A 27,617-nucleotide genomic window follows, 5' to 3' on the forward strand; every position below is an offset into this window, starting at 1 on the left:
GTGTTGAGTACTTCCTTCAGCACCCCTACGATGGTGCCCAGGGTGGAGCTGATGGATCCTAGTTCCTCCCTGAAGCCCAAATACTGTTCCTCCTGCATGCGCTGGGTCTCCTGGAACTTGGCCAGTACCGTTGCCATCGTCTCCTGGGAGTGGTGGTATGCTCCCATGATGGAGGAGAGGGCCTCGTGGAGAGTGGGTTCCATTGGCCTGTCCGCCCCCTGTCGCACGGCAGCCCTCCCAGTTCCCCTGTGTTCCTGGGCCTCCGTCCCCTGGACCGTGTGCCCACTGCCACTGCCCCCAGGTCCCTGTTGTTGTTGGGGTGGAGAGTTATCCTGGGTTCCCTGTAGTGGTGGACACACAGCTGATTGACGTGTCCTGGGGACGGAGGTATGGGCCCGCTGGGTGGGTGCTGTGCTGGTGTTTCCAGAGGGGGGGAAGATCTGTGGTGGCCTGTGCCTGTGTGAGGGGAACCGACTGTCCAGAGGTCCCCCGATGGTCCGGGCTGGTCATCTAGATCCAGTTGGACAGAGGTGCTGTCATCACTGTGGGCCTCTTCTGTGGGTGGAGTGGACATGTCTGGACCCTCCTGTCTGGTGATATTGGGTAGGGGTCCTGCAGGGGTGGAAAGGCATGATTATTGCATCTGTGTGTGGCATGGTGTGCAATGGGTGGGTGACCGTGTACCCCAGTGCTGGCATTCCTGTGTGGGAGCTTGTGTGATGAAGGTTTAGGGGAGTGTATGGCTATGTGCAGTGTGCATGCTTTAGTGATGGGTGTCCATGCTTTGTTGTTGCATGCAGGGCTTGGTGTTGGGATGGGTGGTTTGTGATATTGGGACATTTGTGAGGAGTTGGTGTGATGGGGGTGAGGGTGGGGGTATGTGATAGCATGTAGGTAGGGTGGGGGATATATTAGTAAAGCTTTGACTTACCAGAGTCCATTCCTCCACCTACTCCTGCGAGGCCCTCAGGATGCAGAATCGCCAAGACCTGCTCCTCCCATGTTGTTAGTTGCGGGGGAGGAGGTGGGGGTCCGCCGCCAGTCCGCTGAACCGCCAGGTGGTGTCTTGAGACCACGGAACGCACCTTCCCCCGTAGGTCGTTCCACCTTTTCCTGATGTCCTCCCGATTTCTTGGGTGCTGTCCCACTGCGTTGACCCTGTCCACTATTCTTCGCCATAGCTCCATCTTCCTTGCTATTGAGGTGTGCTGCACCTGTGATGCGAATAGCTGTGGCTCTACCCGGACGATTTTCTCCACCATGACCCTGAGCTCCTCCTCCGCGAACCTGGGGTGTCTTTGCGGTGCCATGGGGTGGTGTAGGCAATGTGTGGGGTGGAGTGTGTGGTGATAAGTGTGGTGATATGTAGTGATGTGTTGTGTGAGGTGCGTGGAAGTTGTGTGGGTGATGGTGTTATGTGCCTGTGGATGCTGTTGTACTTGCTGGTGGTGACTCTCTCTGGCCTTCTTTCTGTATTTTTGGTCGTAGGGGTTTGTGGGTGATGTGGGTGTGTGTTTTATATTGTAATGGGTGTGTACGAGTGGTGTGTGTATGTGTCTCAGGTGTGTGTATTTCGATTTGTCCAATGTGGTTGTGTTTTGTAAATGTGTGTGTATTTTGAGCACGGCGGTGTGTACCCCCAATGGAATACCGCAGTTGAAAGACCGCCGCGTGGATTCGTGTGTCGTGATAGTGTGGGCGTATTTCTGTTGGCGTGACGGTGGAGGTTTTGTTTTCGCCAGTTTATCACTGACCTTTGGTGTGGCGGACTTGTGTGGGTGTCTGAATTTTGGCGGATTCCGAGATGTGGGTCATAATAGCTGTGGTGGAATTCCGCGGCGGTGTGTTGGTGGTCTTCTGCACGGCGGTAAGCGGCTTTTACCGCCAATGTTGTAATGAGGGCCTTAGTGTGTGCTTCATTTATTGCCTGTGTGTAAAAAAAATGCTTTGCACTACCCTCTGATAAGCCAAACTACTCAACCACACTATCACAAAAGAGAGCATTAGTATTATCTACTTTATTCTCTGTTAAGCCGGTGGGGAACCCCTGGACTCTGTACACACTATGGCCCTCATTATGACCCTGGCAGTGAGTGATAAAGTGGCAGGAATACCACCAACAGGCTGGCGGTAACTACCGCCAAATTATGACCATGGTGGTGATAACTCCCATAGACAGCCAATGTACCACACCAACCACCAGGGCAGAAACAACACTCACCACTGCAGTAGCCGGTAACAGTCAGGTGGGAGACAAAGTACCTCCCACCATATTATGACACAGGAAACTGCCACCTTTTCCGGGGCGGTACGAACACCATCAAAAACCTGGCGGAAACACATCACTGAAGTGAAAAGGCTCACCTTCGGAGACACAGGGAATCAAAACTCCGCCATGGAACCAGAACTGCAAGTTTTCCCGATGCTCTTCTACGTTATGCTCCACCTGGAACACCAGCGCCGATGAAGATGGCGACGGTGAGTACAGCAACCTAGCACACAAGGGAAGGAGGGAGGAAAACAAGAGTGACACACACGCACAACATACACCATCCACACATCTGGCTGCACACGAAAAACAATTTGCACCCGATAAACGGCAGAATAATGCAAGGATAACAGGAATGCACGAAAGTGAATGTATTAAAATCGATAGCTAATAAATTATCTAATTGTCCATGAAACAGGTGGGTACACATGAACACAAAGGGACACTGCTTACTTCATCCGGATAGAACTCTGCAAGGGCATCAGTGTGCAAGTGGGCAGGCACCTCAGGGGGAGTGAGGGCACCTCAGCCAGAGTCGGGAACAAGCTCACTGGTTCTGGAGGGGGCAACATGCCCATTGCTCTGTCCTGGGAGTGCAAGGCCACAGTCTCTGGCGTGGGTGACTTGCCCTCTGCTTCTGGAGGGGGCAACATGCCCATTGCTCTGTCCTGGGGAGTGCAAGGCCACAATCTCTCAGGTGGGTGACTTGCCCACTGGTTCTGGAGGGGCCCCTCGTACAGCAGCCCCTGGAGGATGGCCTACATGACATCGCTGGTGCTGATGGCTGCACGTTGGTGGCAGATGGAGGTGCATTCTGGCAGCCTCTGCAGGTGGTGATAGCTGCAGTGTGGTGGCAGATGGAGGTGTCTCCTGGGCAGCCTCTGCAGTTGGTGATGGCTGCAGTGTGGTGGCAGATGGAGGTGCCTCCTGGGCAGCCTCTGCAGGTGGTGATGGTTGCAGTGTGGTGGCAGATGGAGGTATCTCCTGGGCAGCCTCTGCAGTTGGTGATGGCTGCAGTGTGGTGGCAGATGGAGGTGCCTCCTGGGAAGCCTCTGCAGGTGGTGATGGCTGCAGTGTGGTGGCAGATGGAGGTATCTCCTGGGCAGCCTCTGCAGTTGGTGATGGCTGCAGTATGGTGGCAGATGGAGGTGCCTCCTGGGCAGCCTCTGCAGGTGGTGATGGCTGCTCTTCCTCAGCTGTCGGTGGGGGCACCGTGACCGCTGGTGGAGGTGTCACCCTGACAGCCTCCGCTGGAGTAGAGGGCTTTGTCCCCTCCATGACATGGAGCTTGGATTCCTTACCCCTCCTGGCAGAGGTTGATGGCTTCTTTCCCTTCTTGGCTGGAGGTGCAGGCTCCCTCCCCTTCTTGCCTGGAGTTGCAGGTTCCTTCCCCTTCTTACCTGGAGGTGCAGGCTCCTTCCCCTTCTTACCTGGAGGTGTGGTATCCTTCCCACCACGACTAGGTGGTGCCACCACCGTGGACTGTTTGGCTTAGGTGCTGGGCTGGGTCGTTACGACCCTGCTCTTACGGGCAGGACGGAGGGGGGTAGTGGAGGGAAGAGGTCAAGTTGGGCAACGAAAAGCTTCTTAGGAACGGTGGGGCGGGAGGAGGGAGGAGTGATGGGAGTGGAGGTTCAGGGAGTGGTTGGAGGATGTGTATGACCGCTGGATTTGGGTGCAGGTGCATGGGCTGTATTCTGATGTGAGGTGGATGGCTGTTGTGTGTGTGAGTGTTTGTGCTTGTGTCATTTAGGAGGGGGCAGACAGGGTGGGAGAGGACACAGGGGATGTGTGCATGGATGTTGTGGAGGTGTCTGGTAATGAGGCGTGTGTGCTCCTTGGTGTGGTGATGCTGGTGGTGAATGTTGATGTAGTGCATGCAGGTGTGAATGTGGACATGACTGGGAGGGTGATGGAGGAGGAGGAAGAGGAGGGGGGAGGCACTGGAGGCAGTGGATGTTGTCGTGTCTGCAACTGTATGGTGTTTCCGTAAGTGCTTGTGGGATGAAGTGTGGTGCTTGTGTTTGCCTGTGCCACTCTTGGGTGTTGTCTTGTGTGCATGGTCATCTGTATGTGTGCCTGGGATGGGTTGAGGTTGAGGAGAATGGGACTGGGAAGTGGTAGTTGGAGGGGGTACAGTAGAAACAGGGACAATGGCTGCCATCAGAAAGGAGGCCAGAGCCTGAATCAATCTCTGTTGGGCCGCCAATCCACTGTGAATGCCCTCCATGAATACACTGCATTGGTGCATCTAGGATGCCAGCCCCTGGATGGCATTCACAATGGTTGATTGCCCTACAGAGATGGATCTCAGGAGGTCAATAGCATACTCACTCAGGGCAGCAGGTCTCACTGGGGCAGGGCCTGAGGTGCCTGGGGCGAAGGAGATGCCCATCCTCCTGGGTGAGCGGGCACGGGCAACTCACTGAGGGGCCACTGGGAGGGTGGTGCTGGTATGAGTGTGGCGGCTGTACCTGCAGCTGGGGTGGTCACAAAGGTGTCCGCCAGCACCAGGGAGCTCCCACTGGAGGAGGTATCTGAGACTGTGTTGTCACCTCCTGTCTCTGCCGTGGTGCTCCCCTCGCCCTCCATCCCACTGGTTCCCTCGGCGTCGGTGGACTCTGCCTCTTGGGTCCTGTGGGATGCAGCTCCCTGAGCCCCTGCTCCTCCGCCAGATGATGCTGATGCACACAAGGACAGGATGACAGAACAAAAAAATGGGGGGAGAGAGACAAAGAAAACACTGGGTCAATGACTACACCCACACCATAGTTGGCATACATAGCACCGTCAAACACAGGGAACAGGCTTAAGCACTATGCATTGCTCTGCCAGTGACACGGCTAGATGTTAAGGCTAGATGAGGGCCACACACCGCCAACTGCAGCCCTTCTGAGGCCCACGATGCCCTCCCTGAAATGGACTGCTAACAAGCTAGGTTACCTGTATTTGATATACACCCTTTACCCTAGAGATGACCCTCGCTGCAATGTCTGGCCTGGCCTTAGGAGCCAGACATTGCACTAACTCACTAACTCACATTCACCACCCGGATCCCACCCCACCTGCCAAAATTTGTAATGATACCCACTGTACTCACCCCCTTGTGGCTGCTGTGATTCCCTCAAGCGCCCATTCTGCTCAGGGTTGACCACCACCAGTATGCGGACCATCAGGGGGGTCAAGTTCCGATGGGCACCCCTTCCTCATTGGGAGGCCATCCCCAGCTGGGCCTCTGTGGTCTTCCGTGTCCAGCATCTCAGGTCCTCCCACCTTTTCCGACAGTGGGTGCTCCGTCTGCCATAGACCCCCAGGGTCTGCACATCCTTGGTGATGGCATGCCATAATCCCTTCTTTTGATGGGCGCTGAACGCAGAGGATACAGACAGGAGAACACCATTAAACAACCAGTCCAGCCTGTCACACAAATGGCCCACCATACCCGTTTCCATCACCATTGGCACACACATCGCCTGGCGCACACCATGTATACCATCACAAAACTTTCCCCCCACCCCATGACACGATGCTTACACACATCTCCATGCATCCTTCCCACATGCATCGTGCACTCACCGGTTGGTCTGTTTGCCCATACAGCAGTCAGTACTGGGGTAGGACCGCATCCAGCAGTTGCTCCAACTCCTCCGAAGGGAAGGCAGGGGCCCTTTCCCCGGACACACAGGCCGTGGTAGGTTCCAGACACAGGTCACAGCAGCAAATGGAGTGTAGGTGTTCTCCTGTTGAAGGTCAGGAAACAAGTGAAGAATCAGATTGAAAATGGCAGTCACGTCTACGGCAGTGTACACTGTCACCGCTAGCGCAGATCCCCATTGGCCACTGTACTCCATAGAGCCCCATATTATCCAATGAGAAATTGCACGGCGATGCAAGACTGCCTTCCGCCACGACGCCCAACGTCGGCAGAATTACCTCACTTCCACCTGTTCCTACATATGGGACAGACGGTTGCCATTTCGGGGGGGGGGGAGGAACATTCATATCGACATAAACTGTGTCACAGATTAGATTGGCACATACCTCGCTATTAACACTGTCCCATTACATAAGTGCACCAAGTAAACTGCAGTTGTGGTTCCATTGTTCCAATTGTGACAGCCTACTCACTCTTGTGTCCTTTAGATACCTACCGCTGTGGATGAATAGGAGGTGAAGACATACCCCCATGTACAGACCCCTGGTGGACTTCGCTACACTGGAGGACAGGCACATTATTCTCACCTGTAGACTGGACAGGGCCACAATCACAGAGCTGTGTGCCCAATTAGAGCCAGACCTGATCTCATCTATCCATCATCCAAATGGGACCCTCCCCCGGTGCAAGTTCTATCAGTGCTCCATTTCTTGGCAACTGGTTCCTTCCAAGTAACAGTGGGCTTGGCAGCAGGAATGTCACAGCCAATGTTCTCAATCGTGCTGGCAAGAGTGTTATCTGCCCTAGTAAAACACATGTGCAACTACATTTCTTTCCCCCAGGTGGAAGAATTGGCCACTGTGAATATTATTGGGCCGATTGACAGTACACATATCGTGTTTGTTCCCCCCGCCAGAATGAACAGGTGTTCAGGAATCACAACAGTTTCCACGCACTGAATGTGCAGATGGTGTGCCTGGCTGACCAGTACATCTCCCACTTCAATCCTGGGTTGGTGCATGATGCATTTTTTTTTTAGGAACAGTAGCATCCCAAATGTGATGGCCCAACTACAGAGGCACAGGTTTGGCTAATAGGTGAGCCTTGGTCCCCACCCACTGTATGTTAGTGTATGTCTTCTGGTGTTAACCCCATAGGACTGTATGAGGCTAAATGTGCTCCCTCAATACTTGCAGATGACTCTGGCAACCCAAACCTATCGTGGCTGCTAACCCCTGTGAGGAATGCCAGGACAGGGGCTGAGGAACGGTATAATGAGGCACATGGGCAAACCAGACGGGTCATCGAGAGGACCTTCGGCCTCCTGAAGGCCAGGTTTAGGTGCCTCTGTCTGACAGGTGGATCCCTGTGCTACTCACCTGAGAAGGTCTGCCAGATAGTAGTGGCATGCTGCATGTTGCACATCCTGGCCCTCATACGCCATGTACCTTTTCTGCAGGAGGATGAGACTGGAGATGCCCCTGTGGCACCAGTAGAGCCTGAGGATAGTGAGGATGAAGAGGCTGAGGATTAGGATGAGGACAACAGAACATCAGTTATCCATCAGTACTTCCAATGACACACAGGTGAGACAGTGCAACTGCACATTCCTATGACTTTTGGTGTATTCTGTGTGGATGTATCATGATGGCATTAACTTCCTTTGCATCTCAACTTACTGTCACCTATGGTTTGTCATTTTACAGATGTTGATAATATAACAACTGTGTACTGATGTGTTGACTACAGCCAGCTACATGTCATTATTTCTATGCTCTCACAGTGTACAGTTCATTTGCACTAGATGTGACTGTTTCCATAAATACACATTTTTAATCCATAAAATACTAGTAGTCAAGTTGTTTTCCAGGGTGTTTATTGCAGTGCTAAGAAATTGAGGGGAAAGTGCAATGGAATGGGGTGATGATGGAGGACAGTCCAGGGTATTGTTCCAGTCTGTTTGTAGCACAGGTGCAGTGTCCAAGGGGCCATAGGAAGGGGAGCAACAACAGTTCAAAGTGGACAAGGTGACTGAGTGGGACACAAGGGGGACAATCAGGAGAGTCTAATTTCCTGGCAGGGTCTTGGCAAGTGCCACTGGCTTCTGTATGGGTCGCAGGGAACGTTTGCGGGGTGGTTCACCTTCTGCAGGGGGAGGGGTGCTGGTGGCCTGTGGGTCCTGTGGCGGGTCTTCTGCCCACTAGCTGCAGCAGAAGTGGAGGGCTGGTCATTGGACTAGCTAGTGGTGGGGCCCCGCTGATGTGCTGTTGCCTCCCTCATGATGTTGGCCATGTCTGCTAGCACCCCTGCTACGGAGGTCAAAGTGGTGTTAATGGCCTGCAAGTCCTCTTTGATCCCCTGATACTGTCCCTCCTGCAGCTGCCTGTTCTCCTGCACATTGTCAAGGATCTGGCCCATTGTGTCCTGGGAATGTTGGTAGGCTTCCAGGATCTCGGAAAGTGCCTCCTGGAGAGTCGGTTCCCTGGTCCTGTCTTCCCCCTGGCACACAGCAGGCCTCCCAGTGTCCCTGTTGGCCTGTGCCTCTGTCCCCTGAACGGTATGCCCACTGCCACTGACCCCAGGTCACTGATTGTCTTGGGTATGAAGTGTGGCCCTGTACATGTCGGCACACTGCTGATTGAAGTGTCCTGGGGATAGAGGTGTGGGTACACGGGGTGGGTGCTGTGGTGTTGGTTACTGAAGGGGGAGGCTCTGTGGTGGACTGTGAGTGGGTTTGGGTGACCGGCTGTCCACTGGTCCCTGATAGACCAGGTAGGTCTTCCAGATCAAGAAGTCCAGGGTTACTGTCATCACTGGGGGCATCTTCGGTTGGGGGACTGGTTAGTTGTGGCACCTCCTCTCCGCTGACATTGGCTGGGGTACCTGTGGGGATGTAAGTGATATATTATGCTTCATGTGTGTGACACATTGCACATCCCTGGCTTCCCCTCTATTGTTGGTGTTGCCCTGCCACCTTTTGCTTATGTATGGTGATGTATTGTGGGATTGTTAGTTTCCCTATGCTGTGCATGCTTTGGTGATGGATGTACATGAAGGGCTGTGAGAGCTGTCCATGCATTGGATTAGCATGCAGGGCTTGGCATTGTGGTTAGTCATATGTGTAGGTGCATTATGTGGGATGGGGTGGAGTGATGGAAGTGAGGGTGAGGGCGTGAGATGGCATGCAGGTATGGGAGCTGATAAGTGGTAATTGTTTTACCAGTGTCCAGTTCTCCGGCTACTCCAGGGAGTCCCTCAGGATGACCATTGTTAAGAATTGCTCTTCCCATGCTGTGAGCTGTGGGGGAGGAGGTGGGGGTTCACCGCCAGTCCTCTGTATGGCGAGCTGGTGCCTTGCTGCTATGGAACGTACCTTCCCCATAGGTCGTTCCACCTCTTCCTGATGTCGTCCCTTGTTCTTGGATGCTGTTTCATGGCGTTCACCCTGTCCACGATTCTCCACCATAGCTTCATCTTCCTTGCAATGGATATCTGTTGTACTTGTGCTCCAAACAGCTGTGGCTCTACCCTGACAATTTCCTCCACCATGACCCTTAACTTCTCATCCGTGAAACGGGGGTGTCTCTGTGGGGACATGGGTGTTGTGTGGTGTGTGTTGGTGGGAGTGTGTTGAGTAATGTGGTGGGGTGCGTGAGGGATGTATGGGTGTAAGTGGTGTGTGTCTAGTTGTTGCAGTGGTCTAGGTGTCAGCCTCGCGGCAATGATTTGTATTCGTAGAGGTTTGTGGGTAATGTGGGTGTGTGTTTTATAGTGCTGTGGGTGTGGTGTGTCTATGAATGTCAGGTGTGTGTTTTTCATATTGGCCAATGTGGTGCTGTTTTGCATGTGGGTGTCCGTTGAATGTCCGCTGTGGTGATTTGTGGGTCATAATGTGATGGGCGTTGTTTTGTTGGCGTAACGGTATGGATGTTGGTACCGCCACTTTATCACTGACCTTTGGGCTGGTGAATTTGTGTATGTGGCTGTATTCTGTCGGATTGGTGTGTGTGTGTCATAATATGGCGAACAGATATTCGCCACTGCAGCAGTATGTTGGTGGCCAGTGCCATTTACCGCCAATGTCATAATGAGGGCCTATATCTCATTTTGATGTAGTATACACAGAGCCAGCTTCCTACACTAGGTTTCAATTGGCACAATTATACTACCTACAAAGAGCATACCTGATGCCGCAGTAGCTACATAGGATTTACCTGAAGCACCCCACTGAATTTGCTCGCTGTGCGTATCCCGGCCACATTTGGCCATGTCATATGGGACTGCAGGAGAGCACATCCCTTCTAGACTGTGATCATAAGGGAGTTGGGCAAAATGACATCGGTAAAGGTGGAGTTGACAATGCGCCATTGCCTATTACGTCTACTGCCTTTCCCTAAGAAAAGCAAGAAATTGCAGTACAGATTTGCCCAACTGGGCCTGGTACCTGCAAGACAGCATGTTGCAATTCACTGGGCCAGCCCGACTCCTCCAACATGAAGAAAATGGCAGACTGACTTTCTGGAATGGGCAGTGGTAGAAGAATGCAGACTCTGAATGCTCCAAATGGACGTGTATACCGAGCGAGGTCTGGAGCGTTGGGGTGACATGTTGGATCGCTTGGGGGAGGGAGATACAATACTGTCTACTAGCTTGGCACCGAGCTCACCCAGGGACGAACAGGTGCTGCGCATGGGATACCTGTTGGGTGGATGTACCTCAAAAGACTAGGGGAGAAGCTCAGGACCGTAACAATGAGGACTAGAAATCTGGGAATGTTGTAGATTAGTGCCTGCATGTGGAAGATATTAGGTGGAATAATGAGTGATGGTTGATAGCGAGATCCTTCCCGCCTTTCCCCTCCACTCTAAGGAGCCACAGCCCCCACTTTCTGGCCACCACTCACTGAATGAGATGCTATGGGAATTGCTGGCACACTGTTTAGGACTCTGCATGACTAATGGAGGGGATTTGCTCTTTTCTGTTGCCTTATGTTGAGGCTTTTGCCATGCCAGTTATATTCACTTACAGGATCGAGACTGATTTGCAAACTGTGGTGGCATGGTGAGTAAAAGAATGATGGATTAAACTCAGATGTGTGACTGGGGGTGAGTATTTGAAAAGTTTCAGCACACTCTCCATCATCCTTTTGTGTTGCTAAAGTCGACCTAAGTGGTCAGGTTATGCCCAGACATGGGTCCCTTGCTCACTGTGCCATTGCATTCAAGTTAACCTGGCTGAAGAGGGGTGATACCCTGAAACCGGTTCCAGGATTCTTGTTTATTGTCCAGGCAGGACCTGCCCTGGCAGTTCAGGCTGCACTGTTCCTAAGGGGAACAGGATCAAGACTGATTTGCATATGGCTGGGTCCAAACTAGCGTGGCATGGTGAGCAAAAGAATGATGGATAAAACCAAGATATGCAACTGGGGTGAGTGTTTGAAAAGTTTCAGCACTCCGTATATCATCTATTTGTGCTGCTAAGTCAGACACATACCATAAATTAACCTGTGCTCACCCTCTAGAAGCTTGGCCCCGAGCAAGCAGGCTTAACTCAAGAGGCAATGTGTAAAGTATTTGTGCTACTTTGCAAACAGTAACACAGTGAAAACACAGCAAAACGACTCTAAACTAACTTTTATAAATAAACCAGACCAAAACTATAAAAGTCCAATAAACAGAGATCAAGATATGAATTTTTAAATATTAAAAGGTAAAAGTAGGACTTAGAAGCAATAAGCACCTATGGGGTTATCTGTTTGTGCTGGACCGGGGCAAAGTCAAGAGTTCAGGCTGACCGAAATGGAGCATGGGCTGGAAACAGCGTCCACACTAGGCCCACTGTACAAAAGTACCTTGATCCTGGTCAAAACAGTAAGATGTTGGGTGCAGATGAGTGGTGTGTAGGTGTTGATCTTGCAGTCAAAATGATGCATTGATGTTCTGCCCCAGTTCCAAAGATGTAGCGCCTGTCCTGAGATGCTCCGTTTCTTAAGCTGATGCTCCAGGTTTCTTTGCATAGTCAAGAGGATGTGTTGTTCGTCTCCCTGCAGTGGCAGCAATGCAGTGGTTCAGATGCAGCGGATTCTGATGGTGATGCACTGGTTCCAAGCCCAATAAGCCAGGTCTGATCCCTGCAATGACGAGGATGTGCTGGTTCCAACTCATGTAAAGGCAAAGATGAGCCGATTCCAATGAAGGTGTGTGGGTTCTGGCAGTTGGAGCACTTTATATCCACATCCAAGGGCTCAGGAGTGGGTTGGCACCACTTGGCAGGGCAAGACTTGCAGCAAGCAAGGCTCAGTTGTGATAGGTGATTAAGAGTCAAAGTCTTTTGTATCCCTGAGACTTCAGAAGAACAGGAGGCAAGCCAGAAAGCCCTGGGAGTCACTCTGGGTTCAAGTGAGATGGGTCCAGTCCTTCCTCAGCAGGGCAGAGGACAGGAGGCAGCAATGCAGCACAGCAGAAAAGAAGTTCATCCAGAGTAGCAGTCAAGAGTGGCGTTCCTGGTAGAAGCACAGCAGTCCTTCTTCCTGACAGAGTTCTCAAGGGGTCCAGCAGTGAAACTGATTTGGTAGGGTCAGAGGTTCAGTGCTTACACCAAGTTTTGCCTTTGAAGGGGAGCTGACTTCAAAGAAGGGTCTTTAAAGTGGACAGAGATCCTTTCTTCCTGCCCTTGCTCTGGACTTACTATAGGGAGTTACGCAGCCATTTGTGTTGAAGCAGGTCACTGCCTATTCAAATGTCAGTGTCAGCTCCTCACTCCCATCCTGCCCAGGATGGTCCATCAGGATGTTGATGGCCCATCAGTCACATCTAGGCTCCCTTTGTGTGTGGCCTTCTAGAAGGAATGCACAAGGTCTAGCTGTCACCCAACCCAGATGTCTATTGGAGACCGGCTGCAGGCACAAAGGGTTTAGAGCAGGAAAATGCCAACTTGCTAAAAGTGGCATTTTCAAAATTGTAACAATAAATCTGACTTTATCATTAAAGAGGATTTCCTAATCCAATTCCATAGGTACCACACATTATATAGCTATTCCTTCTCAATTAGGATTTACAGCTTATTAAATGTAATAAGGAATCCCCAATGTTAACCTATGAGAGGCATAGGCCTAACAGTAGTGAAAAACAAATTTGGGAGTTTTTCACTACCAGGTTATGTAAAACTTAAAAGTATATTGCTGGCCTTTTAAATACATAGCCCTATGGGCTACCTAAGGCCTAGCTCAGGGGTGACCTATATGCAATGAAAGGGGAGTTTCAGGCTTGGCAAGAGTTTTTAAATGTCAAGCCGACATGGCAGTGTAAACCGCCCAGACAGGCTATGCAATGGCAGTCCTGAGATATACTCAAGGGCTAAATGATTAGGTGGCACAAGCAGTGCTGTAGGCCCACTAGTAGAATACAATGTACAGGTCCTGTGCACATGTAGTGCACTTTACTAGAGACTTATAAGTATATTAAATATGCCAAACGTGGATGTACCAATCAAATCATATTTAGAGGAGAGAGCACATGCACTTTAGCACTGCTGAGCAGTGGTAAAGTGCTCAGAGTCCTAAAGCGAACACAAATTAAATCAGCTAAATATGAGGCAACTAGGTAAATGTTTGGGTGAATACCACCCTGAGGCACTCAGGTCTATCACCCATACTTTTAACAATTCATAGTTTGTCATACAAATGATTTGTTTGCTGAATGAGACACATTTGTCAAACTAAACATTGAAAAAACATAGTTTGTACTCCAGTATACACACTTTTTAACAAACTGCATGACTAAAATGTTGCATTTTGCCCAAAAAAGGCATTTATCTACAGCATTTGGAGTGCAATTTACGTTAGTGCTTATATGCACAGGCACATTTTGCAAGATTCATAATACAGTGCGAAAAAGGACAACTCTGAATGTTTTTCAACTGCCAACAACTGGAAGCTCGAGCCAAGCTTGAGCCAAATACCTGGATCTGGTCAGCTCGAGATCCTGCTGGAACCCCAAGCCCAAAATGAGACAAACTGTCCTACTTCCATCGCTCTACCTTAATGCAAAAAGAATTAAAAAGAAAGCTTTCACATTTGAGGTAAAAAGGAGAGACAAAAAATATCCATTTACTGGTGGATTTGTAGGTCGTGAAACCAGATAACATAGGGCTGATCTTGGATTCTCTCCTCAACCAAATTGTGTTATCTTAAGGCAAATAGTTTATATTACCCACCTCCTTTTTCTTCATTATTGTATATGAAAGTACCTTCAAATACGTGACTTCAGAATATGAGTGGTACAAATCATATTGGGTTTAAATTAATAGATTATAATGTTGCACTGTTGATAAGAATCTGGGTCACATACAGGCTCCACATGACAATGAAATTGCCTCTTAGTTCACTAATGGCATTATCACCAGGGCGGGGACAGGAATAGTTCTAAGATTGTGCTTACAAAATATGGCCCATACTTATGAAGACTTTGCATTGTCCTTGCGTCACACAGAGAAGGACAATGCAAAGCTTCAGCTATATTAAGAAAGCCACACAAGGCCTTATTTGCATGGTCTTGCGTGGCTTTCTAAATAAATGTAATGCATGGCAGTTGCTTGTGCTGTGTTACGTTACATTTCAGCTTGGGAGGTGTTCTCCGTGGGTGGAGAATGGGCGTTCCCATGCATACACCCATGCAATTTGGCGCACTGCCAGATTTACAAAGGCTTGTAAACCTGTGAATACCTCAACATGCTATGCTTCCCAAGAGAGGCGTAACGAGGAGAAATAACTGTATTTCTCCTTGTTATTGTTTCGTTCTACTTTTAAGGGGGAAAATGCCTCTAATGATTGCTTTTGTGCAGGAAGGTGCCTCTTCCTTTACAAAAACAATCCTGCCTGTAACTCAGGCACCCTTGCACTATGGTGCAAGGGCGCTAACATTGTCAAAAGGCTGCACACAGGGCACTAGCGCAAGGAGAGCGAAGACATGCTCCATGTCTTTGTAAGTATGTAGCATTTCTGTTCTCTCCCTTTGAGGCAACACAGTGCAGCAACCTTGCTTGCTACCAAAACCTGAGTGAGAGTTTAGTAAATGTGCCCCAATCGTTTTTAAATATGTACCTTTCAGTGCAGTAATATAATGTGGCACGTTTCAGTGCAGTGATATAATGTGACACATTAATATCAAAGTTTCTGCATGTTAAAGTACACTTTTCAAAAATTTGCAGAGATTTTATTGTATTTTACGAAATGCTAGTTGCATGATTTTCATGGAAACTTTTTCAGGCTCGGGCAGAGGCTCTTAGGGCCGAGCCAGAGCCTTGGCTCGGCTCTCCCTATTAATTTGTTGGCTCACCCACCTCTACTTTTTATGCAGTTAGATGCGTAACACCAACTACCCCAGCGCCCCAAACTGGAAAATCAAGTTTAACAGACAACTAAACGTGGCTTCCTAAGTAGAGTGCTTCCACTGCGGTTAATATAAAACACCCTCATTACAAATCCTATTTGAGTGCACAGAACGCACAATAACGCTTATACTTTGTAATACATTTTTTAATGCACGGAAATACATTTTACTCCTAACATTGCATTAAATGTTTTACAAATGTACTCTGCTCACCTTGATGGAGTGACGACGTGCCTCATGCACCAGGATGTGTTGTTTGCACCAATGTAACCATTTCTGTTTGTGTCTTCAAACGCCACGCCAACTCTGTATTCAGTGCTTTCTTCAACTTCCACTTCCCAGTAATGTCTTCCTCTAACAGGGATTAAGTTACCCATAACTGCAATGCACCTATAAAGAATAGCGAATATTTTAACTCTTTAGGAAAAAATAGCCAATAATAAACATTTGCCTTTACATAGCACTTAACTCTGAATATCTGTCGTTTCTAAGAACAGAAAATAAGAGGTGTTAATATTTCGTAATTTATGCTACTCCATTTACAAAATAATGGAAGGTGGAGTCTGTCTTGCTATAATTCAAAACCATGACCTTCAAAGCACTGCCTTTGTCAGTAGAAAATATGCAGCTCACTGAGCCAGCCTCACAGCAACTGAGTTATAATGTTACAAATATGTAACAAGCTCGATCTAAGGTTTGTGTATGAGTGTCTCGTGGTATGTGATTGGTTTTATGGCAATCATACTGGAGCAGCCTACAAAGATAAGCTTCTGAGTTGAAGAATGTCTCTAGATTCTTTTGAAAAGGATGTATAGTGAATGGAACCGTAGGCCTTGGTTGAACGGATAGCAGCAATTTGGGGACAGCAGAATATTCGTTTCCAAAAGGAAAGTCAGTTGAAACATTCCTATTAGTGGAATTCCGGACAATGCGGTAGAAACTCCTTTAGAAGATGGCCACAGAAGGATATTTATCTCACAAAAACGTGGCAATGTGGAAGGTTTTTCCATTAAAAAACACTGCTTAGAATGGGTCAGAGTAAATCATCTCCACACAGAAACCTACCAGCACGTGATGAGATTATGGGCCAGATATATCAAAGTTTTTTGCATTCGCAAACGGTGCGAATGCCCATTTGTGAATTCAAAAAGCCATTTCAGAATGTGTCAAAGGCATTCAGAATTTTTTTTTAAGGAATTGCTAAAGTAGCGATTCCTTAAAATTGTGACCCTATTTAGAGAGTCGCAAATTGCGACTCTCTAAATAAGAAATCGCAAAAAAGGATTCCTTATTTGCGATTTCTAAAGAACATGTAAAAAGCAATTCCTTAATGCGAATTGGGCATTAAGGAATCGCTATTTACCACCAAGTTGAACTTGGTGGTAACCATGTGCATATTTTAAAAATGCATTTAAATTGCATTTTTAAAATTTACATGTAAAGCACAGATGCCCTTTTGGCATGTGTGCACCTTACTTGTTGAAAAAGATACTTTGGGGTGCAGCAGAGGGGGCCTAAGGCCCCCAGCACCCTGGACTTTGCATTTCCAAAAATTGCGAATTACAGTTAGGAATTTGCAATTTGGGACATGCAAAATATTCGCAAATAAGGCCCGACAAGCCCATAGATGAGAATGGGGAATGGGGGCCGGTATCGCAATTTGCGATTCGGTAATAGCATTTGTGATTTTTAAGAAATCGCTATTACCGACTCGCAAATGTGATACATTGCATTTTGCGGATCAGAAATACCGCGATTTATTAAAAATCGCTATTTCCGATTCGCAAAAGGCATTGTTGATTCATCTGGCCCTATTTTCCTATAAAGATCAACTACATATGGAAAGACCATTGCAGATGGTCTTTAAAAAAATCTGTTCTTATTTTCTGTGGTTGAAAAGTGGCCGATTTCGCAACTCAACCGTTATGTCAGTCAAACATACTGCATTCTGCTTAGGCCTATAAGCTAGAGCAGGCACCAGCAAACTGTTGAAAGGATGTCTGCAGTCAGGTTCTAGGCCAAGGCCACAATGGAGTACCATGTTTCGTAGCATACAAGAGTGAATATGAGAAACAGGAAGGTGTTCAATTCTAGATAGTGCCTATGAACTTAGGTAAAGCTGCGTGGGTTGTAGATGGTGACTACGTCCCACCTTGAGGAAATCTCATCGATTCACCTTGCACCATCTTTAAAACCAAGTGCATCATCAGCCAAGCCATTATGACTGGCAATGCAGCTATCTGGCTGATAACCTCACCATTTCTGGTGGCTCACAAAGCATTCACAGCCGGGACACCATCAGACCAAAAACAAAGGAGTGCAAAAAAAAACAAGTCAACGAGCCTTCTTCGTTTATGTGCCCAGGATCAACATCCCTGCATTCATCAGTACTGCCCAACATTGCTCCAGTTTATTAAAAAAATGACGACATCCTATTTTCAGATCACCACACCATGATAAAGTATCAGTCCATTCTCACAACCCAGCTTTCTTTCCAATCACTCATTGACTATTTCCTTCCCTTTGACCCCGCACTGCGCTCTGCTGTCTTTTAGCTATGTTTGTGCTATACAAATATCACAACAATGTACATGTCCCACAATATAGATCATTTTGCATCATGGCCAATACTGTAGTGTGAAAGACTGTGTATAAAACATCAAGTGATGTCAGGATGCACTCTGTGGAACCAGCTAGCCCAAAGATGCAGAAACGCCACCAAACGTATACGTTTCTAGACTACAATGAAGAAGTATTTCCCAACAACTAACCTGCGTAGCCAGAAGCTTCCATTTTCTACTTCTTTTTTAAAATATGTCTTTATTGTAATTATGACATATAAAACACGGTTGACGATAATAACAGGATCCAGAACTGTTGGGTAGCGAATGTCCATACATTGTTTGGAATGCAAGAAAAATCACATCCATAAAACTTTCTCAGTTAATGTACAGATTCAAGCCCCACACTGCCTACGATAGATCTATGGTAATATCATGCAGATCTTGTGGTGTTCAGCCATCTGTGAAATAATGGTGTGTGTGTGGCTAATATTTTGTGGGGGTCACTTGGGGTACAGCAGGAGCAGCAGGGAGGAGGTAGGTGGGTACAAAGGGGTAATGGGCAAGGATATAAAAAAAGGGCGTAAAGTAGAGAGAAGATGAGTAGGCAGGTTGCCACAAGAAAGGGTGGAGGGAACAAGAAAGTTAGTCTAGAACGTGGTCAACACTAGAAGGGGTACCTCCCTCCCGGATCGTCTGCATCATCTGGATGTGGTCAATGCTTTCCTGGTCATGATAGCATCACAACTATGGCAGGTTAAGGGGGAAACTCTAGGCAGCATATTCTGTTAAGGACAAGGATAAGAGGGCGTGAGTTCAGGGATGGAACTCATCTGATTTAGGTTCCACAGCAGCCAAGTACCATCCATAGTCTGGAGGAGTAGCTGGATCAGAGGGCCCCATGCCTAATTTGTGCAGTGTGTCTTTCTTGGTCAATATCCAAGAACAGAGGTCATGGGTGGGGCGAAGGCCAACTTCCAGCTCATGGCTATTCTTCGTTTGGCGAGGATCAGTGGCAAGTCTACAAATTTGTTGGAAGGTTTCCATTCGGCTGTATGTGTGGTGATGCCCAAGAAGCAGTGAGATACATCTTTCAGATGAGGGGAACTCTTGACTTGTGAAATGTAGCCTAACACTGTATCCCAGTAGGAACTGATGAGAAGACAGGACCACACCATGTGTATGAAATCCGCTTCCATGAAGAAACAGCTGAGGGAAGGTGTCACCAGTGCCATATGTGCTATGTGCATGGATGTAAGATAAGAATGGAGGAGGTCATTGAGTTGGGTATTTTTAAGTCGGGCATTAGTGGGGATTATCTTAGGTACAGGATCACAAGGAAAGATTTGGACTGAGTTAAGAAACATTTCCTCTCTGTTGCGTATTCTGAGAGAGAACTCAGAGAGCTCTGTAAACTATCAGTACAGGCATGCATTCTATTGAAATGCTGCCCTTAAACAGAGCCATGTTTACTTGTGGTCACAATCCTCTATCATCATTTTCTCTTAACAAGATTTAGGTTAAATCTTTTGCATTGTTTTCTTACGGAACCACAGGAGAGGAATACAGTAGAAACTCTGGGCCCCTGTAGTTGTGACAGTTTATCTTCACAAGACACCATGCATTTTGTTATGTTTTGGTATAATTACTGTTTGGTAAGAGATACAGACTACCTTTGTTAAAGGAGAAATGTTTCCAGCAAGTAAGACCAGCCCTAATTATAACTCCAGATATTGCAGAGTTCCTTAATTTGTTTTAATATAGCCAGCTTCTTAGTAGAAGCCCTTAGAATCAGAAAGAGGCGAGTTGCTCTGGCGCTGGGTTTTATAATAAGTTAAAGTCATGTGGCTCTGACCTGGTTTAATTACTAAAGATGATATACATTTGGATTTTCTAATTTTAATCTGTTTTTTTAACAAAAATGTTTTCTTCCTTTTAATGGAATTTTACTGATACAGTGAAAGCACTTTGTAATATTTTCGATATATTGTATTTACGTGTGTGTCTTACGGTTTAAGTTAACCGAATCAAGATTGTTTAACTGACTGAGGTATACCCACACACTGCCTCCATTGTGTGTCAGTAAGTGTACTTGAGAGTATAGTGTCCCAGTAGGCGAGCAGTGATGTGAGTGGGGTACTTATGTAGGAGCGTGCTTGCGTAACGTGCACACCCATAAGTAAGCAATGTTTGTAGAAACTGCGAGGTCTCTGGCTCGTTATATGTCTTGTGCCAGACCTGGTGCAGGTGGTGTGTAAGTGAGGCATAGATGAGAAAAGAGCCTGGCGGGATAACGTAGTCATCCCCTAGGGCCTCAAAGGTGCAAAGAATCTTATCATTGAAAAGGTCTCCCCATGCGGTGAGGCCGGCCTCAGTCCACTGGGCACTTCCCATCTCGACGAAGCGCAGAGCACCCCAGAGGCACTCACAGGGACAGTGCAGGTACATACAGGACTATTGTGCAGTGTGGAGCCATATAGGATAGCAAGAATGCTTCAGCTACCCTAATGAAAACATTCTCTGATCCTCTGGGGACCCCTTCATCTGAGCCCAGTAGTCACTGTAGGATTGCTGAATGAGACACGGCATCAGGCCGGTGTCCCAGTTCTGACAAATTATGGCCGGCCAGCCAGCACGTCGTCCACTGTAGCTGGACTGCGACATAGTAGTTCTCATTATTAAGCACAGCAAGGCCTCCTTCAGATAGTGGGGCATATAATTTAAAAATTGCTACCCTCGTCCTCCCATTGCCCCATAATAGGGCGATCAAAAGAGAGCGTGGGTCTGCATTGGTAGTATGATGGGAAAAGTGGTGAAAACGTGCAATAGATGTAGGAGGAATAGCATTTAATAGATGGCGATGCGTCCCATTGGAGAGAGTGGAAGGGAAATCCAGACAGATAGCCAGCCATGTGCCCCCACCAGTGCCCTCCCTGTATTACACTCCAACAGGTCGTTTTCTGTGTAGTATATTCTGACCCCAAGATATTTAAAGGTATCATGGCTCCACAGGACAGGGGAGGTTGGGAGCCGTTGGCGTTGTTCATCAGAAAGAGCTGTTAAGGGAAAGAGGTGAGATTTGTCCAAATTTACCTTCATGCCCAAAGCCTCCCCGAAGAGGCACAGCAAGTCCTTCAGCAGGGGGATGTTGCCTGCCTCCTCGTGGAGATACACTAATGCTTCACCAGTATATAATGAAATAATATGCCAGCTATCAGCAACTGGGATGCCCCAGTTTCGTGCCCTTGCTTGCAGAGCGCATGCAAGGGGTTCCATGGACACTGCAAAAATGACTGGGGACAAGGACCAGCCTTGTTGGGTACCCTGTTTGATACAAAATGGCTCAGAAATGACATCACCTATCTTCACTTGTGCAAGGGGTGTATTGTATAGCAGGGCGACCCACTTCAGGAGCTTCTGTGCTATTCCGGTCTCCTAAGGATCTCCTGGAGGTAATTCCACCCCAAGGTGTCAAACACCTTGTAGGAAGCTGGCCCAGTGTGTGGTGGGTACCTAAGGTACTTAGCTCCAGGTATCCCCAGCATATATTGAAATAATATGTCACCTATCAGCAACCCGGATGCCCCAGTTTTGTACCCTTGCTTGCAGAGCGCACAAAGGGGTTCCATGGCCAGTGCAAAAATCATTGGTGACAAGGACCAGTCTTGTTAGGAAACCTGTTCGATATGAAATGGTTCGGAAATGACATCACCCATCTTCACTTGTGCAAGGGGTGTATTGTATAGCAGGGAGACCCACTTCAGAAGCTTCTGTCCTATTCCGAGTCTCCGAAGGAACTCCTGGAGGTAATTCCACCCCAAGGTGTCAAACGCCTTGTAGGAAGTTGGCCTTGTGTATGATGGGTATCTATAGTACGTACATCTTAAACCTGGTCCAGGTATCCCCTCTTAGTGAAGTGTAGGTAGTGTCTAGAAGCCAGGCTCTAGAGGCTAGAGGTAGCTGTGGATGAGCAGCCAAGGCTTATCTAGGAGACATGCAAAGCTCATGCAATACCACTGTAGTCACACAGCACTTGCACATATGAAAGAAAACACTCAGTTGTACAAACATAAAGGTACTCTATTTTTAGAACACAATACCACAAAATACTAGAAGGGCAACCCTCCAACAGGAGGTAAGTAATACACTAAATATATACACTTGCAATCAGAACTAAGCATAGGAAAGGTTAGAAAACAGTGCAAATAGCAATAACCAATAGTGACCGTAGGGGGAGCCCAAACCTTATACTAAAAAAATGGAATACGAACACCCAGGAAGTGGAATGTATAGAGGGGAGCTGGGAGTACTAGAAAACCACAGAGGTAAGTAACACAGTACCCCCAGCGACCAGGAAATGGGAGTAAATCACTGGATTTTCTACAAACCACCCAAATTGAAGGAAAAGAAGAAAAGAAGACACCCAGACAAGACTGCAAGAAACCAGCGGTGGATTCCTGAAGAAGAAACCTGTGGAGAGATGGGACCAAGTCCAAAAGTCACAGTGGAGTCCAGGAATAGGAGCTAGTACCAACCCAGCTGTACTTGCGGGAGTTGGTCAACGGTGAGGAAAAGAGACAGAAAATGGGGGTAACCATGCCAAGAAAGAGGGCGCTTTCCTACACACCTTCTCTATGTCCAGGGAGGTGACCCATGATTTTGTACCCAATGTCTTAACCCGCTCCATAAGCTTAAAAAGGCAGTGTAGATTTCATTCCATGTGACATCCGCTTGAGTGCCAGGGTCATCTCATCTTCAGTTATTGGGCTCTCCATGTCTGCATGATTGGAGGCTTGCAATCTGGAGAGCTCAGCACATCTAAAAACTTTGGAATCCTTGCAGTGTCCGCCTCTACCGAGGCAGCAAACAGAGTCATATAGCAAGCACAAAAGGTAAGAGTTATCACCTCTTGGGAGTTTATTTTTGTGTGTGTCTTGAATAGCGGTGATAGGGACCCTAGTGGAATCAGAGCGAAGGAGCCATGCAAGAAGCTTACTCACCTTATCACCCTTTGTGTGTTTCCTAGCCAGGAACTGTCTTCAATCTAGAGCACCTAGTTTGTCTGAAGCCGCCCTGTGTGCTAGTTTGGCTTGCACCAGCAGAGCAGCAGCAGCTCTGTTCGTGGGGAGCACCATTTCATGAGTTCTAATGTATGACTCTAGTTTATGGAGTTCTTTCCGCAATACTTGTTTGGCTCCATAAACCATTTTTGTGGCAGGACCCTTGAGGACCACCTTAAAGTGGAGTATGAGGTAATGTGGTCGGAGAGCGTGGCATGAAACACCGTGTCATGTAGAGCATCTGGTAGCAAGTTCCAGATGGGTATGCATGTGTGGCCGCGACACCATGCTAAGAGGAGATGGAGAGGGCTATGATCAGAGGAGTTGCAACCCAGATACTGGGTCCTAGTGACCCCAGTGAGTGCAGTGGCACTGCAGGAAAATAAGTCAATTCTGGTATGGAGGTCATGTATGGTAGAGTCAAATAAGTATTCCAGGGCAGTAGGGTGAAAGCACTGCCAAGCATCTAGTAGTTGATTATGAGTAGCCCATTGCTGAAGATGCTTCGATAGGGTAGCGAATTGAGCACCAGGCACTGGCATATGGGAGCAGTCCAACCCCTCATCTGGAACACAGTTGTAGTCCCCACCCCAAAAACAAGGAGCCATAGCATCTTGTAATAGTGCCGGGTTTCCGGTGTTTAGGAAAAGCACCTGGTTGAAGTTCGTAGCATAAGGTGAAACAAGGGAGATTGGAAGCCCATCCAGTAACCCCTCCAAGATCGTGTCCCTGGCTTCTGGGTCAATCTGGGTGTGTATAACAGAAAATAGGACCCCAGGGGACAGGGTTCCTCTGGTATATCTAAAGTATGTTGTGCCCTCCATATCTAGAGTATGTTGTGCCCACCACTGTGCCTCGCCATCTCTTACATATCCCTTCCAGGTGTGGGTGGTGGAGTGGGTCTCTTGGAGTAGTGCTACGTGAACCCCTCGTCTCTTTAAGTATTGGTGCATATGATATCTCTTTATGTAACTCGCCATCCCCCTAAAGTTCCAGGTCATAAGTTGATGTCTTGACCCTGTGAAAGAATCTCCTTCTTGCAGTGTATGTAGGCTCCAATCCATGAGCCCTAGATCGCACAGTCCCCTGCCCCTCACACCAGACTCCCACACCACATCCACACACACCCTCAAGCAAGGAGAAAATGTTTGTAACAAAGAAAGAGAAGTCAACTACCCAACATCCCATCCCGAGCCAGCACACCAACAGCTCAGACAGCTGCACTATAATGCAATAAAACAAAATCACTTAACAGTCATATACTGAAGCCTCTGTTATATCAGGGCTTGGGGGGTATCATGGTAGCCTATTGTCCACTCCCCGATCCAGTCCCCCAATGAATGTAGCAGGCCTACCCTGCTCCTCCACTGACAGTACTTACAGCTCCCGTGGGTGGGTGACCTACAGTAGGTCATCTGCCAATCTGGGAGTAATGGTTGGGTCGGCACGCAATAAGTAATCTGCCAAGAGCAGGTCTGATTCAGAAGTGACATCCTCTGGCTCCTCCATTTTGGTCCCGGGGAGCCACAGGCAGTGCTGTGTCTTCCAGCCATCACAACCACCAGGGCTCTCTCTGTGGCTCCTTGTTCCTTTGAGGAATCCTCTCTCCTGCCTTTGTTGCGGGGCCTGCGATGGTGTTGTGTCGTCCAGTCAGCCAACATCCCCTCTTCTGTGAGGGGGAGCCATGACTCAATAATCCCAGCCATGACGAGGCCTACCGGGGGGGTCACGCAAAATGTGTGCTCTTCATGCATCATTTTGAGGGTGGCCAGGTATTGCAAGGCATACTTAAAACCATGTTCATGGAGTTGCCTTTTCAGTTCCAAAAAGGAATCCCTCTGTTTCAGTACTTCAACTGTGTAATCTGGGAATATATTCACCTATGAGTTGCCAATGGACCAGGGTCCTCTAGTGTGGACCACTTGCATAATGTGGTCTCTGTCCCTAAAGTTAAAGGGGTGAGCAACCACACACTGCAGGGGATCCCTGGGGGGGGGGGAGGCGCTCTATCCAGTACCCTATGGGCTCGTTCTACTGAAAAAAGGTTGACTACCCCCAACACAGTCTGTGTGAGCCACTCCTGAAAGTCCATCTCCAATACTGCCGGTCAGAGTGCGGCCAGACCTCTACCTGTTCCTTTAGCTCCATATGGTCCTCCTGCAGGAAGTCCATTTCTATCCCCAGAGTGTCAATCTTATGCTCCAGAGTTGATTTAATATCTAGGGCCACTTTCAATATCTTATTGAACTTCCGAAAATGATCAGCCAGTGGGGGTCTCCAGTGTCCCTTCTGTAATGTATGGCATTTCCCCCTCCCCGCCAGTGCCCCTTGTCCCAGGCATCGTTGTTGAAGGCTTGTCATGCTTTGGATGGGCCATGTGTATGGCTCAGAGGGCAACTAGGCCTACCCACCAGAAGATTTCAGGGCACTTAGCATCTTGGTGCACTACAGGAAGGTAATTTGCTGCCAAGTTCAACGTCTGTTCACTCCAGCGGTCATTAGCAGGAGAGGGAGGCAGAAACAGGGCATCCAGTTGGGGCCAAAGGACACAGGGCGGAAAGGACTAGAGCAGGGGTCCACACAGTGCAGGACAATTTTGAGGCTATGGGATGGAGCAGCAAATACTTATGTCCAAATTAAGACCACTGTTGTCTCACTTTTCTTGGGGGAGGGAGGATTGCAATTCTCCATTTGGAAAGCTGCCAGTGTCACAAGGAGGATAGGGGGGCCCCTCAGGATCTCGGGAGCCCCATTTGCCACTGGGTACATGCCCATTTGGAAGGAGGGGTCAGGAAAGTAGATAGGGAGGTAGGGATATGCTAATCCATGTCGGATAACTTTGTGTAGTTGTGGAGCCTCCCAGGCCTCCATGTTGTGGCCATAAACATCATGCAATGGAGGAGGGGGAGGTGAGGGGTCTGAGCGCCCACGCCCCTTGCGAATTACCAGTCGATCTTCTGAGCAGGAGTGCACCTAATCCGAGCCCCCCGGAGGCTGGCTGACAGGCATCCACGTCTGAGTGGTCCTGCAGGAACAATGGAGGCAGGGCAAGTCCTCAATGCCATGCTGCCTCCGACATGGTTCGCAAGACTGCATGGGGCCCTAGGCATGGTAAATCTCAAGCTGGAGCGTGTGGAGCGCTCTCCTTGGTCCTCTCTGTGCTTCTTCCCTCAAGGGCAGCAGGAGAGAATTAGGTTGTGGGCCGTTGAGGGAGCCAGCTCTGCTGTGGCTCACTGTCACAGGGTCCGCTGTAGGCCTCTCCCTGGCCCGGGGCCTTCAGCAAGTGTTGGTAGCACACGGTAGGGCTCCTTGTCACCCCACTGTCCTCTGCAGGGGTCATAGGGTGACAAACACCATCAGGAGGAGTAAAAGGGCCCCTCATGGTATTGGCCAGAGGACTGGGTACATGGAGCTCGTCACTGTGCAACTCACCCAGTTGCCAACTTGGCCACACACCCCAAAATCTTCCATTTTCTATGTTCTCCCTCCTTAGTGTATTTTGTCCTCCCTTTCTTCATGTAACCCCTGCCACATTGTACTACTTTCACAAGTGACAATTGCACAGTTCTTTCAACATTATAGGACAGAAATATCTCAATACTAAATGCCCCTTTTCTTGCAGAATACAATATCATGCTTGGAGGGATCTGAACTCTGGATGTCTTGTTACCAGATCAAGGCTTCAGCTTCAGTTGCCTGACAGTGGTGATTTAAAATGCAATGAATCGCTGTAACAGCATTCAAGACTCACACCCTGTGTGCTAAATAGTTCTCTAAGGGGCTCTCTACTACCAATGCACTTAAGTGCGTACATAGCCATAGTCTAGATAGCAGACCTCAATACAACCACAATATGGACATATTCAGAGCAACTGTCAAGAAAAAAACTGAATTATTGATCCTCTTGTCTCTCATGTGCATCACAGCATGCAAAGGACATTGTTTTCAGAATTACTTTGGGATTCAAGAACCCAACAGCTTACTCAGATGAAACTGCCCGCTCCAAAATGTTTTGTAATTGTATGTCCTCTCACTTTCTGGGAAAGGCCAAATACCTGCTTGTTTGCCTCCCCTTAGATCTACTGAATAAGCTAGATATGCAAACACCAACAACCTAAACGAGCATGTTGAAGGCCCATTTCAGCACAGTCTGTTAAAGAAATGATATCACACGGAGCAAAACAATAACTGGGTTCCCTGCTTGCCAGACCCCAGCAATGTTTAAGGAAATACTATGTATTCAATTCATTGCAGAGACAGCTTAGTTACTAGCCAACAGTTCCCCCACTACTGGTTCAACACCAAGTAAACTTAAATGGACATTCATCAAACCTCTTTTAAAGAACCAGATACAAAAATCCTACTATTTACAGGCCAATAGCAAATAGATACCCATGGCCAAATTGCTAGAAACGGCAGTCTACCCCCAGATGCCAGAATTCCTAATATATATAACACCTTCCCTAAACCTTGGGCAGGCTTCTACTTCTGCAGGGTGACTGAATATATCCTAAACTTTATTTAGTTCGAGCCCAGTACACAGGATTGTAAAATGTGGATGTTACTCTAATGAAGCTAGATCTCTTTGCTGCATTCAGTATTGTATTCAATATATGCATTAGCTGCCTTGCGCTAATTTGCATCAGGGAGGTGTTCCATGGGTGGTGAATGGCTGTTCCGGTA

At 48.2% G+C, this 27,617-nt stretch overlaps 1 protein-coding gene across 1 annotated transcript in view; it reads right to left on the reverse strand.

Moving 5' to 3' along the window:
- FSD2 (fibronectin type III and SPRY domain containing 2) overlaps window positions 1-27,617 on the reverse strand; it is a 382,625-nt gene that overhangs the window by 29,106 nt on the left and 325,902 nt on the right. The window contains exon 12 of the mRNA XM_069222558.1: window positions 15,527-15,703. Coding sequence (XP_069078659.1) covers window positions 15,527-15,703 — 177 coding nt within the window. The remainder of the gene's footprint in view (window positions 1-15,526; window positions 15,704-27,617) is intronic.

The sequence above is a fragment of the Pleurodeles waltl genome, chromosome 3_1, assembly GCF_031143425.1.
Source record: "Pleurodeles waltl isolate 20211129_DDA chromosome 3_1, aPleWal1.hap1.20221129, whole genome shotgun sequence".
Taxonomy (NCBI): domain Eukaryota; kingdom Metazoa; phylum Chordata; class Amphibia; order Caudata; family Salamandridae; genus Pleurodeles; species Pleurodeles waltl.